At 43.8% G+C, this 15754-nt stretch overlaps 7 protein-coding genes across 7 annotated transcripts; 3 read left to right on the top strand and 4 right to left on the bottom strand.

Annotated features, from left to right (window-relative positions):
* Positions 1-214: 214 nt before the first annotated feature.
* On the bottom strand, positions 215-1267 carry EAF02_004056 (uncharacterized protein; the record flags this gene model as incomplete). Its single annotated transcript, XM_038900104.1, has 1 exon — positions 215-1267. One exon carries the CDS (start codon positions 1265-1267, stop codon positions 215-217), a length of 1053 nt encoding a protein of 350 aa, XP_038759811.1.
* Positions 1268-1835: 568 nt separating this feature from the next.
* EAF02_004055 (uncharacterized protein) lies at positions 1836-2384 on the top strand (the record flags this gene model as incomplete). Its single annotated transcript, XM_038900103.1, has 1 exon — positions 1836-2384. The coding sequence occupies one exon, from the start codon at positions 1836-1838 to the stop codon at positions 2382-2384; it is 549 nt and encodes a 182-aa protein (XP_038759810.1).
* A 603-nt stretch (positions 2385-2987) lies between these two features.
* Positions 2988-4289, bottom strand: EAF02_004054 (uncharacterized protein; the record flags this gene model as incomplete). Its single annotated transcript, XM_038900102.1, has 1 exon — positions 2988-4289. The coding sequence occupies one exon, from the start codon at positions 4287-4289 to the stop codon at positions 2988-2990; it is 1302 nt and encodes a 433-aa protein (XP_038759809.1).
* Positions 4290-5273: 984 nt separating this feature from the next.
* On the bottom strand, positions 5274-7158 carry EAF02_004053 (uncharacterized protein; the record flags this gene model as incomplete). The annotated part of the gene is made up of 3 exons (XM_038900101.1): positions 5274-6185; positions 6293-6608; positions 6656-7158. The coding sequence occupies 3 exons, from the start codon at positions 7156-7158 to the stop codon at positions 5274-5276; spliced, it is 1731 nt and encodes a 576-aa protein (XP_038759808.1).
* A 755-nt stretch (positions 7159-7913) lies between these two features.
* Positions 7914-8423, top strand: EAF02_004052 (uncharacterized protein; the record flags this gene model as incomplete). The annotated part of the gene is made up of 1 exon (XM_038900100.1): positions 7914-8423. The coding sequence occupies one exon, from the start codon at positions 7914-7916 to the stop codon at positions 8421-8423; it is 510 nt and encodes a 169-aa protein (XP_038759807.1).
* A 1460-nt stretch (positions 8424-9883) lies between these two features.
* EAF02_004051 (uncharacterized protein) lies at positions 9884-11907 on the bottom strand (the record flags this gene model as incomplete). Its single annotated transcript, XM_038900099.1, has 3 exons — positions 9884-10579; positions 10674-11638; positions 11703-11907. The coding sequence occupies 3 exons, from the start codon at positions 11905-11907 to the stop codon at positions 9884-9886; spliced, it is 1866 nt and encodes a 621-aa protein (XP_038759806.1).
* Positions 11908-14212: 2305 nt separating this feature from the next.
* EAF02_004050 (uncharacterized protein) lies at positions 14213-14977 on the top strand (the record flags this gene model as incomplete). Its single annotated transcript, XM_038900098.1, has 1 exon — positions 14213-14977. One exon carries the CDS (start codon positions 14213-14215, stop codon positions 14975-14977), a length of 765 nt encoding a protein of 254 aa, XP_038759805.1.
* Between the last annotated feature and the right edge of the window lie 777 nt (positions 14978-15754).

The raw sequence follows: 15754 nt of genomic DNA, 5'->3' as shown, positions 1-15754 counted from the left end.
ACTTGATGCTGGCTTGGTAATATCCTTGGTATACACTCGAAGTACTAAGATGCCCATGTACAGTTTCATATCCTCATATAATTGTGAATGTTCATTTTCATTTGATCTTCATTCCAGTTCAGGTTAGTTAAACAAGTGAGAAAAGCATCGATTGCTCCAATACACACGCAATCAATCTACCCATATATCAAGTGAAAATACACTAGCAACGTCCCTAAACTATCTTATAATCCTTATTCTTCGAAAAAAGATTCTTACCCTGTGCGTTCTTCCCAACCCAATAATACGGACCCTGACTTCTATCCTGCCACTCATGTTTATTCTTCACCGCAAATATCCCACCCATTCCCTCCGCAAGCAACAAATCTGTAATATAGTGACTTCCCCCATCACATATATATCCATCACTTCTACGAGACCACCCATAGTTCTGTGGACATCCAGTATTTAATTTCCCGAGTTTTCCCAAGGCCCAGGATTCTTGTTCTTCACGCTCCGCACCTTTCATATTGTTGATTGTGGGTTGACGACTGGCCATTTGTATGTCGTTGGGGGTATGGAGGATACTGCGGACGCTAGACATGTTTTCTATTATTTTGGAGGGGGCGATGCTGACTTCTTTTATGGTTGACATGGATGAGTGCATTTGGGATTGGTCTCGGTTGAGGAGTGTGGGTTGGGAAATGCTAGGGTCACGTTGGAGAAATGTTTGGCGATTAGATGGTGATTGCAGCATTATTGTTGGTTGGCGAGAAATGTCACGTTGAAGCTCAGTGGTATCATCGAATGGTTTTAAGGAAGGTCCACGGCCTAGAGTTCGAGGGGATGTGGCGGTGTAGTTGATGGTACCACGAGATGTTGTGTAAGAGGATGGAGCTTGGGACTGACCTCTGAGAGTTGCTGCATGTGAAGCTCTGATAAATTGTTGGTGCGATGGAGCTTGGGATGCGCCTCTTAAGGTTGCAGCGTGAGAGGGTCTTAATGTTGGTTGAGTATACATAGTCTGAGATGGACCTGTAATAGTTGGAGCTTGAGAAGATTTTACCGATGGATGGTGAGACTGGTTCTGACCAGTTGAAGATGGTGCTTTGGAGAGGGCTTTAGGAGCTTGAGATGGAGAGCGACTTGGAGATGGATGAAGCTGGCTAACACTCCGAGCTGAGGCGGAAGCGGATGATGGATGTGATTCTCTGCCCATCACTGAAGCTGTTGGATAAAGTTGACTAACGCCACGGCCAGGACCAGTAGGTGGTGCTTCAGAAGCCATAATACCCAATTTTGAAGAATATTTGGGAGAATAGGGGTATGTTTGAAGTGTGTTTAATCTTTTTAAGGCAGTGATTGATTGTATATCTTTGTTGGGAGGTTTGAAGGTGAACGAGAACGAGAACATATAGAGCGCCTTTATAGAAACGAGGTGATATTTAACAGAGCTTGCAAAATTATGATTAACTTCCAAAAAACTAGGGTTTGCCGTTTACTAGATTGTGAATGGCATTATCATGCCCCATCTTCCTTCATGGTGTTGAGATTTTGCGAATCATCGACATTAGAGTAAGTCAACTGAAAGCTGCAGACGACAATTATTCACCGCGAAAACTCTCTACATTTAACGAAGACAGCTCATGCAGAGAACAGTGAATCCTTATCCCGATCTCTTATTGAAGTACCTACTTCAATAAGTACGATATGCAAACAAATAAAATAAACAAGGTGAATGGAGCGCTGAGCTCTTCTTGCATAACTCGACTACCTTAATCACTCAAACACAACATTTCAAAAGAAATATTCAGCTCAGATTTAAAACAGACAGCATATGCAGCTCTTAGAACAATATGGAAGACGCCGTATACAACAAAAACGACGACACAAACATCTCTCTCGTCGTCAACGCAACCCTCATCGACATCTACAATGGCGAAAAAATTACCGTTCACGAAGGGCAACCATGGGCCTACAAATTCTCCATCCCACAATGGCCAGAAGAGCAGAACATACTAATTGGACGCGGAGAAGCTGAGCTCAAAATCGGCATAGGATACATGTTACACGGACACCTGTCGATCAACGAAAGCAAAAACTGGACACGCACTGCATTCGAAGTCGACGACGCGGTAGAACTATGCAGCACTGCTAGGCAAGAAGAAAAGTGTCCAGAATTTCGTCTTTCTGGTTTCGTGCTCGAGGCTAAAGATGGGTGGATCACTTTGGGTTGGGAGAGAATTGATGATGATGTGGGAAATTTTACGTGGGTTTATGTCAGGGTTCGGTGGGAGGAGGCAAATGAAGATATGCTGTTTAAGCAGTATTATGTGGAGGGCCGGATGAATGGGTATGATCGCATGATGGATTGGGTTGCGACTTTGGTCACTCTTGCTCCTTGAGTACCAATCGAAATTGAGTGGGAGAACTGAAGCATGGGTATGGCTCTCATGAAGGCATTTTACGGTGGTCTATCACTGATCGACAGCAAAACTCGTGGTTTTTACGTTGACTTACTACCCTTTTGCAAATGTTCATTCTAGTCCTTTGCGATTCTCGGAAAGTGAAGTTCTCAGCACGAGAAATCCCTGATATTACGGAGGTGAAGTGAAGGCTGGTTTCGGACAAACCAGATTGCCATTAAATTTTTTGATGTTTCTGAAGAGAATTGAAAGCTAAAACCACAAGAGGCGTTGGTTGAGCTTTGCATAAAGGGAGTTAAAGTCTCTGCGTCTGATCTTCCACCACCCGACGAGCGAAGGTTTGTAGAAATGACTCGCTCTGTGCGGCTATATGCAGCTTGAAAGTACTAGATCCATTGGCCATCATATCGTGGTGGAACATTAGTCAATAGAGATCATTCGAGGCATAGAGAGGCACGAATAATTTGTTTCAAATCTGACCACCATTTGAAGCGTTTACACATGTGCAGGCATGAATGATATCGATATGGATTTTAGATCTGTTCCTTCTGCCATCCCCACTTTGAAATTCCTCAGCTGCTATCACTTCTCCTCTTGTTCTTCTGATAGCCACGCTAAAGCGCTTAAAGCATATGCATCTATACCTACTTGCATTGTAGGAAATATTTGTGGAGCAAAGAGAGAACTGTGATTTCCTGGTATACTCTCCGCCAGTGTCCCTTCTTTTTGGGCTAAGTCAACTTTCTCGGGTTCTGTACAACCATAGGCGAATAAAAGAGAAGGACTTTCAACAGCAGATGCAAGGATGCAAAATTCTTCACTAAAACTAAGCCTAGGATAGTCTGCAACATAAGTTTCATCGCCAGGCCTGAAATGATCGTGAAAAGCTTTGCCCACTCTTTCAGTAACGGAGGCATTATTATAGGTTACGGGAAACGATCGAGTAGGAGTTATTGTCGGTTCAACGACTGCATTGGACGCTGCGCTTTCAGCTTTGACAATTCGCAGAACTCCATTGTAGAGTTTCTGCCTTGTAGTCTCGTCATTTGCGCGAATGTCAACAGTGATTGTCGCATCATCGCTAACCACATTTTCTGTAGTCGTCGAGCCAGAAATGAAACTTGCGCACGTAACAACTGCATGTTGACTGGGATGAACCTCCCTGGACACAAGCGTTTGTAATCTCATGACGGCACTGGACGCCATGACAATAGGATCTTTAAGACGCTCAGGCATGGAAGCATGTCCACCGCGACCGTGGAAAGTCACGCGCAGATTGTCGCAAGAACTAGCCATCGTACCGGGTCGGATACCAATGACACCAGCTCGGGCTGGAACGACATATCCACTGAAAACTACATCAGGAATAGGAATGTTATGCCTTTCAAGATCGTATAGTCCATCGTCGACCATACTTTGAGCACCTGTACCTCGTTCTTCGGCGGGCTGAAAGATAAGAACAATAGTTCCATGCCATGATTGCCGCGCCGATACCATAAGTTCAGCATATGCCAAAAGACATGTGATATGCATATCGTGGCCACATGCATGCATCACTGGTTGCTCTTTGCCATGAACATCAATGACTCGCTTTGTGCTGGCATATGGGAGACCAGTTCGTTCTTCTATAGGAAGAGCATCCATGTCGGCCCGTGAGAGCACAATGGGGCCAGGACCATTATGAAAAACCGCAGCAACACCATAACCCCCAATGTTTGTCTTAATGTCAAAGTCTGACGAGATTGTGGAAAGATGATTGACAATGGCGGTCGATGTTTCTATCTCTTGATTGGAAAGTTCGGGGTTTGAGTGGAAGTGTTTGTATAACACTTCATAAGACTTGAGTTCAGGCCGGTGGGTATTCAGGATATCGGTCAGCGGCATGATGGAAGTGTGCCATGAAAACAACTCCTGTGCAGTGGTCTATTTCTTTTCTTAGGGCAGAGCAATGTAACTCACGAGTCACCTCCTTGCCGTCTTGATCATCCCACCTATTGGATATGGTCGATTAGGGTGGTCAATGCGCTTTGATCACGCGTTTTCGAACGAAACCCATCCATTCACTCGAAACAAATGGAACTGGAATGGCTTATATCCTATTAATCATCGCTCGCAGTAAAGGTCTCACATAAGAAAGAAATAGGCGTACAAGAAATTCTCACAGCTGAAATTCTTAATGAGGAAACGAATATCTTCCCGTCAACTAGCTGAAAACCCAGCCATTGAGACTCATCTAAAATTTATCAAGTCAATAGGCGAAAACACTCCTCACTGCTTGGCCAGCTAGAAATATTCTTGCGAACTCGGTTACCACGGCTCACCGTGAGATATGTTACGTCAGTTTCGGTCGTTATGGATCTTTTAACGGGGTATCTTGTTACTTCGTTAAAAATGTGAGAACCAAGAGCTAGTCTTGCCGCCTCTAGTCTGGATATTGATCATACGACTAAGCTCATCTTGTAGATTAACTTCCTTGATCGGTGGGACATTGAAAGCAGTTGATCAGGAATTTTCAAGGTCAGAGATATAGCATATACACTTCCATTTTCAACCGCTTTAACAGTTGATACCTGTCGAATCGCGTTAGATGGCGCAAGAGACCATGCGCCTACAGTTGAGGAAAGTTGAAACTGAAATAAGACTTCTGGGTTAACCTAAAATTTTCCGATGAATTGCGTCGCCATTCGGCACACAGCCTGTCGACTTCTAAATCACTAGATGAGACAGCAGGGCCCAAAAGTCAAATCAAAGTCTGCTCAATGCAATAGCATAGAAAGGTAAGCTTTGCGCGGAATTTCTCGCATTTGAAAGATATATACGCTGACGAGATACCCCCTATAGCAGTTCTAATCCATGTACAATAGTAAATTAAACATTCGTGTCTATGTTCATCTCAGTTTTGGCGTCGTCTTCACCGGCATCGGAAGGCTGATTTGAGCCATGTAGAAATATTGCTGGCAAACATGACCAACTGCAGCCTTTCCGCATCAAAGGTACAAACTTTTCAACCATGTCCCTCTCATTAACTACACGTCTGGGTGTAGGACCACTCGCTGAAGCCGCGTTCATACGATCTCTCTTGGATACCTTCTCAATCTCCCACCATTCTATCCATTCCGTGCGAGGAACTACAAAACTGGTGCCACAAATAGTACACAAGGTTGGCCCGGAATAATGGACGTTTTCTGCTCTTCGTAGTACTGATGGAATGCGAGGCGGAATGTATTCCATGTGAGATTCGAGACGTGTGAGTTCAGGGTGACGAATACAAGCCTGTAAAGCTTTCTCTACCAGACTCTGGACGCGAGACTGTGCCGCAGGGGGTTGCGGAATATCACCCAGGCTTGCAATGGGCAGTTGGATTTGCCTTCCCACGTGATTCCCATTCCACCGAGAATCAGAAGGGAACATAGGCCCTTTTATAAGCTGTCCAAAAGCGTCGAGGAATCTGACTTCTGTTCTACATTGATAAGACAAGGAACACCTCTCGCCACCCGAGATTGGTGTGCTTGGGCGAGGTAGAGTGCCTTGATGCCACTGGTGAAATATATGACCTGGTGTATCACGATTTAGAGGCAGAGATATAGTATCTTCTGCAGTGGGAAATGCTCGGGAGATCAATGGTGACTGGCGCTGTAGATCAATCTCAAAATGTGGTGCGCCATTCTCAGTACTCTCGGGTCTTGCCATCGGGAGGTAGAATGGATTCGGATGTAGCTGGAAATCATATAATCTTCCAGTCCTCCCACTTTCAGATAACGGCTGTGTGTCAGAATCGATCTATGAGGTGTTGTTAGTGGTTATTTGAGCGTGGTAGGTTTGTTAAAAAATGGCTTCATTTTTTGTCGCGCAATTGACCAAGGCTTGATAAATAGGACGTCGCTTACCGGTATCGAATTGAGTCCACCGACAAGAAGGTCAAGAATTTCAAAAGGGAGATATCCTAAGTTGTTTTGGGCAATATTTAAGTCTTCTAATCTTTTCAAATTTCCGATACTGGGTGGTATTTCCTCTAAGTTATTGCCTCGTAAACTGAGTGTGGATAATCGATTTAGGTTGAATAGCTCGGCGGGAAGTTTCACTAACTCATTGGCCGAAAGGATTATCCTCAGATGAGGTTCGACGGCGTAACCGCCTGCAGTTTTAACGAAAGTTCCCAAGGGGCGTATTGTGGAGTTTTCAAGGTGATCAAGACCCATACGACTAATGATAATTAGCCAGAACTGTGAAGAGGGATAGTCTTCACCTACGATAGATCAACGTATTCTTCTCCATCTTCAAGGCACTTTTCAATCCTTTTCTGTGCATGATTATCCCTAGGAGTATCGACTACAATTCTTGATTTGAGAGGTGATGGCGCAGGAATTGGCCATGCCTTCTTTCCGTTCTCCATGACTAAATCTTCCATGTCCGTACCATCACTACCCATAAATACCCCGCTGTCAACTTTCTTATTCAATGTTCTCTTGTTTCTTATGGGAACTTTGCGGTCCAAGGGCTCATCCTCAAAGGCTGAATCGGAAGCTAGCTGTTGATCAAACCAAGGTCCTCTAAATTTTTGCTTCCGTCTTGTCCTTTTCTGTGAGTATTTCTCTACTGAGGGGTCATCGTCGCTAGAGAATATTGGAGGATCGCTTGAATCAGGAGGGGGAGTATCGCGGACGCGTTTTCGCGACAAGTTTGTTTTTGTGAACGTTGAAGTAGAATTTGTATTATCTCTGATCAATCGTGGTAAAGAAAGTTCGTCTGCCATATTCAAAAAATCGTAGGTAACCACCCGTGCCGTAGCTTCCTCAAGAATGTGTCAATTGTTCTAAAAGATCATCAAACCAAAATGGGCAAATTCCGAAGGTTGAAGTGACCGGAAGTCGCGAGACATGGACCGAGGCTGCCAAGATAGACTAGCGGCCGCAGGGTCACGCGTAGCGCGCTGTCTAGTGACTAAGACTGGCTGGAGAAATGATAACGAACTCCCGCCCTTGCATGTTATCTTAGCATCAATGATAGAGTACATAAGCATAATGAGATAAGATCAAGATAAGATCAAATGGCACAGACTTCTCCAGTTCATTTGAATCATCATTCGTCATTGCACTTCCTCAACTCTTCTCAAAATTATTATTCATTCATCACAGATTCCACCCAGGAATATCCCAGATTTTGTTATTTGATGGTCAATATCCCACATCTTCATGAATATACATTTAATCAAGACCTCATATTTGGTAAGCGCCGTGTTAGTTTACTGAGTCATCAGTTTCCTATTGAACAAACGGTCATCTGAATCATGTGTCACATTGGTTAAGCGTGCTAAGCTCAAGTGCGCTAATCTAGTGCTCCTTCAATTTGTATCATGGTATTCAACTGTAACCTTTTCACCATCCATCTATCTACGACATATACCAGTCTGAGGCAACAACACTGACGAATTGGATCAGCCACTTCCTTGCGATCCATAAAAAGATAGCAGTCACATCGTAAAAGCTATTGCGACAATATCGTGGCAATATGTGTACTACCTATTTCTCCACCTATATCAACTGCAACCACCGTCCTTTCCGGCGAACGAGATGTCCTCTCTACAACCAAGATCCTCGAGCCTGTACCCGTAAAGTTGAAGTTCTCACAGACGAAGGCCTTCTCTGCCCAGCGTGTTTCGATCAGGTCGTTTGGGTTCGATCCAACGGTGAATGGGATGTCGTAGAAACACCAGATGGTGATCTTGCGAAAGATGATTGGGTAGAGGTTGTGCGAGTCGGATATGATTGGAGAGAGGAAAGTGAACTGAAAAATGCAAAGCCTCGTGTCAAGCGAGACAAAGCACCTGTGCTCTCTAAATTCGACGGCACAAAGCCGGTATCCAAGGCAACCGAGAAATCGAATCAGCAATGGGAGGAGACTCTAGGAGAACATGCGCTCCCTCTGGCAGAATGCTCAGAAGAAGTATTACCGAACTCCCAGAGGCTATCCAACAGTACAAAAAGCTTGCCCAAGTTTTCGAAATGGTCCAACGAGTAGATTATCATAATGACGGCCCGCAGAGGCTCTAGAAACACCATGTTCCTGAATCGCGAATCCAGATTGATTCGATGCAGTGTGGATTGGCTTCGCTTCGAGAGTCTATAAACAAATACCGATGGATTTCGCAATGATGATACTCTAGGAACAAACCAGAGAATCACAAACCAAGTCTCCTTGCTTACTCATATGGTTTACCCAGAAATAGCGAATGGGCATTGTGACTAGATACTTGAACAGAGCCAGGTCATGTATACTCCTTACGTCAGGTTTTTGTGAAAGGACACGAGCTCTGGTACTTCTTCAGCAGTCATTCAGACCTTCGAAACTCCGACATAACAGTTCTTGTCAATGATATTTTCTACCTACTTCAACTTTGCCAATCGGCCACACAAGCAATACATCCGAGCATGGAATAATAATGTACTTTTGGCCTTCTTAACTACTTTGAAAGCCGATAAGAAGCTATCCACTTTGATTATTATACTATGACCGACGCCCACGATCACTGCATCTCAGAGGAAATATGCGAATTTGTCTTTGCCAGATGTGTGGAAATTTTACTCTAATCAAAATAAAGGCGTTGAGGAAAAAGTTGCATCCTTGTGACTCTCCTTTCTTGGGTTGATTGCAAAATCCTCATGCCCACCTGAGGCACGATGGTTATCACCCTGGCTCGTTAGACTCCTCCCGGAAACGGTTCGACGAAGGCTTTTCTTAATGGCGTGTGAGGTTTTCCAGTTCGTTCTTGAAGAAGTAAAGCAACTTATCAGGTCGACGGTTACTGATACATCTTTGCTAGATGCGGCCATGCTGTAGGCTTCAACATCCCCGTTGAATCTCAAGGTGTCTTTCACCTGATAGTGATCCGGTGATAAGGATATGTGAAGAAGAATATAATGTTCTCAAGAGGATGGAGTGTGTGGAGGTTATGAGTTCTCGGGGTCAATTTTCCGAGAGACTTTTGTTCCGCAGAATCTCCTACATCACAATTTGGAGGCGTCTATTAGTTTCGACTTGAATCGACGCATGATTTTACATTTTCAAGTAGAAACACCTAGAATTCAACATAGTCTCTCAAATCAGTGCTATAGTTGGTTATATACATATTAATTAAAAAGATTCAAATCATATTCCCAGCGAAATACCACCGCACTGAGTACACGGTGCCGAATATCGCGGAATGTTTAAAAGATTCAGAAGTGATTATGATTCCACACGATGTACTTTGCATAAATGTGATGGATGGATTAGTTATCTAATTGTTATATATTATCTATCTGATTGTTATAGTACATAACCTCTCTATAAAAGAAATCATGATACATAAACCACTCTACACTGCCTAGGTACATCTATACTTCCATACTTCCATACTTCCATATCCATTCCATCCCATCCTATATCAAACCCTCCCCTCCCCCCATTCCACCATCCCAAACCCCATCCCCTCCTCCACTTCACAAAATCCACCCCGCAACCCCCACCCCCACCCACATCACCCATCCCTCCCTCGAACCCGCATAACGCAAACCCACACCCCCAGTAAAAACAGGCAGCGCAGTTCCTGTCGCACTCTGAATCGTGAGATTGTATACTGCAGATGAAGTGGTTGAGCTCGAGAGGGTTGTGAGTGTTACGGGGGGAAGAGAGGTCTGGATTTCGGATGAGCTTGTGGTTTGAGGGGAGAGGGATGGGGGTGGGGTGAGTGAGTTTGTGTTGGATGGGTTTGGTGGTGGTGTGCTGGGTGTGGCTTTTGTGGTTGTTGTGCTTTGTATACTGGTTATACCGGTTATACCGGAAAAGCTGGCTATAGATGTGGTTTCTGGGGGTATGAGTACGGGGGGTGGAGATGTAGTGATTGGGGTAAGTGAGGGAATGCTAATCAAGACGGAGAAGAGGGGAATGGATTGAATAGGCTCGGGAGTTGCGAGACTTGAGATTTGAGAAGTCTCGGAGGCATGAGGGACTTTGGTGGTTTGAACCATACTTGTTGATATTGTGGATATATGAGCGAGGGAAATAGTTGAGGCGGCTAGTGTGGAGGTCGATGCCAGAGTCGTGGAGATGGAGATGGAGAAGAGGGATTCGGAGGCGGTGCTGATGATTGTGTTAGTATGTATCAAGGTGGTTTTATCGATGTTGGATGTCTCGGTCTGTATGGATTAGTCAATTTTCGTGTAGTTAATGATGTATGGAGAAGCCGAAGGTAGTAAGGGAATATTGGAAGGGTGATAAAATAATACATACCTCTTGAGTGTGAGTATTTCTACTAGACGACACATATATGATAGTTGTGGAAGTTACCAATGTACAATCAGTTTGCGTAGAGGTATGTTCCAACGTAGAGTTGGATTCATGACCGAAGTTAGAATTAGAGATAGATCCGTGTCCGTGTCCATGTCCATGTCCATATTCATTGCTCTCTTTAGACCCAGATTCATAGCCTGATGAATCTTTGGTTCCCTTTAATTCATATCTAGAAGATGAGAACTCTGAGCCGGAGTTGCCTTTCGAGTTGGAATTAGTTGCTGAGTGTTTCGAGCCAGAGCCTTTCTTGGAGCTAGAATCAGACGAGGATTGTGAGTCATGGCTTTTCTTGAAGTCTGCTTCAGAGGATGAAGACAAAGATGAAGAATTTAAGCCATAGTTATGTTTCAAACTAGAATATTGGTACGTCGACTTCGAGCTGGATGTGCTGTTAGACGCGGAAGACTTTTTGGAACCCAAGCTCATAAGCTCAGACGAGCCGGAGATATCTGTAGACTGTCTATCGAGGTAAAAAGCCAAAGGTGTCAAAGTGCCGCTTGATTTCGATCCATTTGAGCTTTTCGTCTTGGTATTAGCCACGTTCGTAGCACCAAAATACAGATATTTGGTCTTTGTGACTACAGCACTGCAAGCAGACAAACCAGTCTCCAGGACCACAGACTTCGAAGGTTGTTCTTTACTCTCTGACTTTACTGTTTTCGTTTCCGTTGAATTGGATTTTTTGTATCCTTCATTCTTGCCACTATCTGACGATTTTATACTGCTATTGACTCTTCTACGAAGTTCACCACCCGGTTGAAAAGATTGTAGACCAACTATGAGAAAGGTACCGGATACTGTTTGAATATTCTTGGAATCGACCATGAGTATAGAGAAATATGACTCCGCTGTAGTTAGCGTGTCGCGTGGAACCCATTGATACATCCCATCATTTGGAATTTGAGCTGTGCAACCAATTAGTACTGACTCTTGAGAGTATACACAGTGAAAAGATCTTGGTAAACATACTCCCAATAGCAGATATAGAAGTGCTAGCATCCTGCACCCCTGCTGGAACAAGAAATAAAGAGACTGGGCCAGTGACTGGATCGGTAGACCAGGATATCTGAGTTGGAAATCCAGTAGTAATATGACTCGTTGGCTGAGGAAGTATAAAATCACCCTTCGCAAAGTATGAGACAAGAAAGACGAGAGAGAAGAATGAAAATCGCATGATGTTGAAATTGATTTTATGGCACAAGAATCCCGGGAGGAAGCGCATCCTTAAACAGTAGAATGATAAGTATGATTAAATTTATCAACGAAAGAACATATTATAAACATAAAATAAAGAGTGGCCAGCAACAAAGCGAGTTACAGCACAGCTGAAAGAATGTAAGTGAGGATAAGGATGAGAAGACCGTTTTTATTTATTGCAATAATCTGTGTATCATTTCGAAGAACGGCGGCGGTACATTCGAAACTTAGAGCTCCTGAGCATCAGATATGTGATACGAGCCATTATTGGAGGATGAGATATGTGAAATATGAATGGCACAACCCTTCAGGGGTCTGGAGTGTTCTAAACGCGGGGTCGTTTGACAGGCTTACCTGCTTTCCAAAAAAAATTATGACAATTAACTTACATTTCAATAAGTGCAATTGCTCCAACATACGAGAAATTTCATTTCGAAATCCTCCAGTGTAGTAAAAGGCAACGAAACTCTAAAAGTTTATCTGGGTTATGAACCAGTTACTGCCAATCTTGCAACAGAGTATGATATCTGGTCAAGTCTGACTTGAGTTGTTACTTTGTCACACACAAAACATGATCGGAGCGTCCAGATTGTTTAGCAAAGGGGTAGGAATGGATAAACTGCATCCAAACCTACAAATGATATTTATATCAGATCAAAACAGAATGAAAGATGGGACGGAATATCAAACGATGCGTTGTGCCTCCTTGCAAGGTGGATTTCTCATCCTTGGCTTATCTCACATCTGAAACCTGAAAGAGAAGATCTCATAAATATGCCAGGATTCATCGCATCATCTTGAGACCCGCGAGCTTGATTCCAACTTTAATTCTCCGGTGATAATGGGCATTTAGGATACGTAGCTTGTAGATAGCAAGCTTCGTGGCGATGACATCACAATCTGCGGTCGCTCTGTTTCTCAATCCTCAATAAATCGATGAAGCCGAAACTTTTTTTTGCGAGCTGTATAATCCAGCCTTAATACTGTCTTCTTGACTGCTCCAGTGCAGGTGTGTTGTGAATAAAGATGATTTGATTTTGCGCGATCGTGTGTGAAGTTGATATTTGGAATGGATTTTTCAACCTTGAGTAAGGTTTCAGTGTGGTAGGTGTTGTCAAATACTGAGATATAATTGCTGCCGATACAATTGCTGCCGTTTTCTGAATCATAGGAGATACAACTTCGCATCTTTGAGCTATCGATAGATTCGTAATTTACATCATAACTCCTTCAAGGTGCAGAACGACGCATCAGAAGTGCGTCTAAGCTGGAGAACTGGCTCGATCTTGATCACCCAGAGAAGTATCTATGGGAAAGATTCCTTTGCCTTCTCTTGGGATAAAAGGAACTTCTTCATTTGTCTGGATGAAAAATTTGAACAGTGGTTTAGTATGGGGTCAGCACTAGATGGGCTGCGATATCATGTAGTAGAAAATCAATGCAAAGTCTGAGATGTTTAATCAACCGCACAAAATACCTCGAACAATCGAACCATGGTGTTGGATTGAGCACGTGGAGATCTCCTTTTTCTCTCCACCTGGATGTGAGTAATAAAATCTGAGTGCATCCCATTTCCAGTCCAAATTTCATTCACGCGATGACTCGTCATGCCAGTTGTGATCACGTTCACCACAAGCAGCCTCCCTCAATCAGCAATTACTATTCGAATTGCAGAGGCTGGCTGCTTTCTGTAGCGATCTGCAAGACCCAGTACCTTCCACGTCGGCAAACGAATTCATCGGTGTTGGAAGGTTATGATCAAAAGTATGATGGTGAGAGATGATATAACTCGTAATTGTTGTAATAAGATGGTAGCAGGTAGAATCTGAAAGGAAGCTTACCAGGAAAGTTGGATCAGCAAATGGTGTTAGCCGTGATCTCGGTCGGGATTTACCGACGCTATAATACGGGCAAGGTCAGGCAACATCTATTCACGACTTAAGACCTCAACCATGAAAATGCTTCATATCAACCTTGAGTTTCTCAAGTTCTGTTTCTCTAAATTACAGACTAGGTCATCAGGGGGGGGGGCTTCGTCTGATCACGCACGAAGGTAATGATCAATTATCACGATACCGGTGGGAGCGACCTACCTTGGTCGTAATCACTGAATCAGACTCGATCATGATTTAGTCGCGTGAACTTTGTTTTTCTGTCTATCAACAAGAGGACATGATGGGACATACAAATGGATATATATTCCCCTGTGTCTCTGTACCCCTAATACTCTTCTAATTCGTCAAACTACTCAGTAAGTCCTTTATATTCAATCAACTTTCAATATGTCCGCAGAGAACACCCCTCTCTTATCTGAGCTCGCTCCTTCGCATCACCGCCATGCATCCACCTCATCCTCGGCATCGTTCTTTCCACCTGCCCTCCAGAAATTTCGTCTCGCAGTCGGAATCAATGTTCCTATAACCTCGCCTGCCAATTCTCCGCCCTCTGACTTCGAAAGTCTACGTGGAAATGCGTACGGTATTTACAAGTCCGTTCTTATTCAACAACGCAACTTCTCCTTGCAATATCATTTCATGGAAGGCGTATACTATATCTCTATACTCTCGCAGCTCTTTATCGGTGGTGTCCTCGCTTCCTTTGGCCAGCTATCCCAAGTATATCCGCAGGCAGTTCCTATACTGGGAGTTGCCAACACATGTTTAGCTGGAGTCCTAGGACTCCTGAAGAGTCAGGGATTGCCCGATCGATTACGCAAAGACGAGTTTGAGATGCGAAAAGTGCAAGACTTTATAGAGGAATGCGATGCCAGGCTAGCAATTGGATGGGGAGAGACAATCAGTGAATCAGAGGTGGATGGTCTGATTAAGGAAGTTTTTGATCATTATAGTGTTGCGAGGGACACCACGGAGATGAACAGACCGACCAATTACACATATCAGTCTGACGCAGATGGCACTGGAAACGGAGGAGCGATGAATCTACAGCGCAAAGTGCGTTCTGAGTCGGCAAATCGTAGAAGTTCGATCGGAGGCAGACAGAGTAATATTTCGGTCGGTGGGAATGGGAAATCTTTGCAGATATATTAGTGTGCTCTGCATCTTTGGCCCACGCTTTCACTTCCTCGCTACCCCTAACTTCTTTCTTTCTGGAGGAGTTTCAATACCCTACAGGCTATCAAGACAACCTGTAAATAACAATTAATTCAAATTACCCGTCAGACTTCATGATGAGACCTTGTTTTAGAATTTTGCAGCCTGGAAGTGAAATTAATGACCATTGCTATTGACCTCTGAACAAGAAACAGGACATGTCAATTTGATACCCAATTTGGGCTGTTCGAGTTGCATGTAAGATGTGAGGAAGTATTGCGGTTACACGATTGAAATAAGGGCTGATGTCACGCCTGCACGAGCAACGACACAAATCAAGTAGCATGTCCGAAACAAAATATATGGAGATTGATCGCAGACAAGGGGGGAAATGCCAACGAGAGCTATTTGGTGGTCAAAAATATTCAGTACAGGCGATTTGCATGAGATTGCAGACTCATGAGCTATCTAATCTATGTTGCAATCTAGGCCGAATGATTGTTCTAGACTTGTAAACATCTGGAGCATGAGACTGGACTGCTTGAATAGCTTATGGAATAACTCAACTGTATAGGGAGCTTTAAGCAGTTAATAGCTAGAGCTTCCATTGTTACTACTATCCAATCAATGCGAGCAGTATAAACATTACGAGGTTAAAGTTACTCGCACGGAATGCCAACATTGGAAACTCAACGCACTGAAACTTAGAAAAAGCCATCAAGACAATAGAACGATCCGATGTATTCGTGTCCATGGTGCAGTCCGAACGATCTC

Source organism: Botrytis sinoallii (assembly GCF_014898435.1).
Source record: "Botrytis sinoallii strain Bc 23 chromosome Unknown BSIN_006, whole genome shotgun sequence".
In the NCBI taxonomy this organism is placed as follows: Eukaryota; Fungi; Ascomycota; class Leotiomycetes; order Helotiales; family Sclerotiniaceae; genus Botrytis; species Botrytis sinoallii.
The sequence above is the reverse complement of the archived record's forward strand: the minus strand, read 5'-3'. Positions and strand labels throughout refer to the sequence as shown.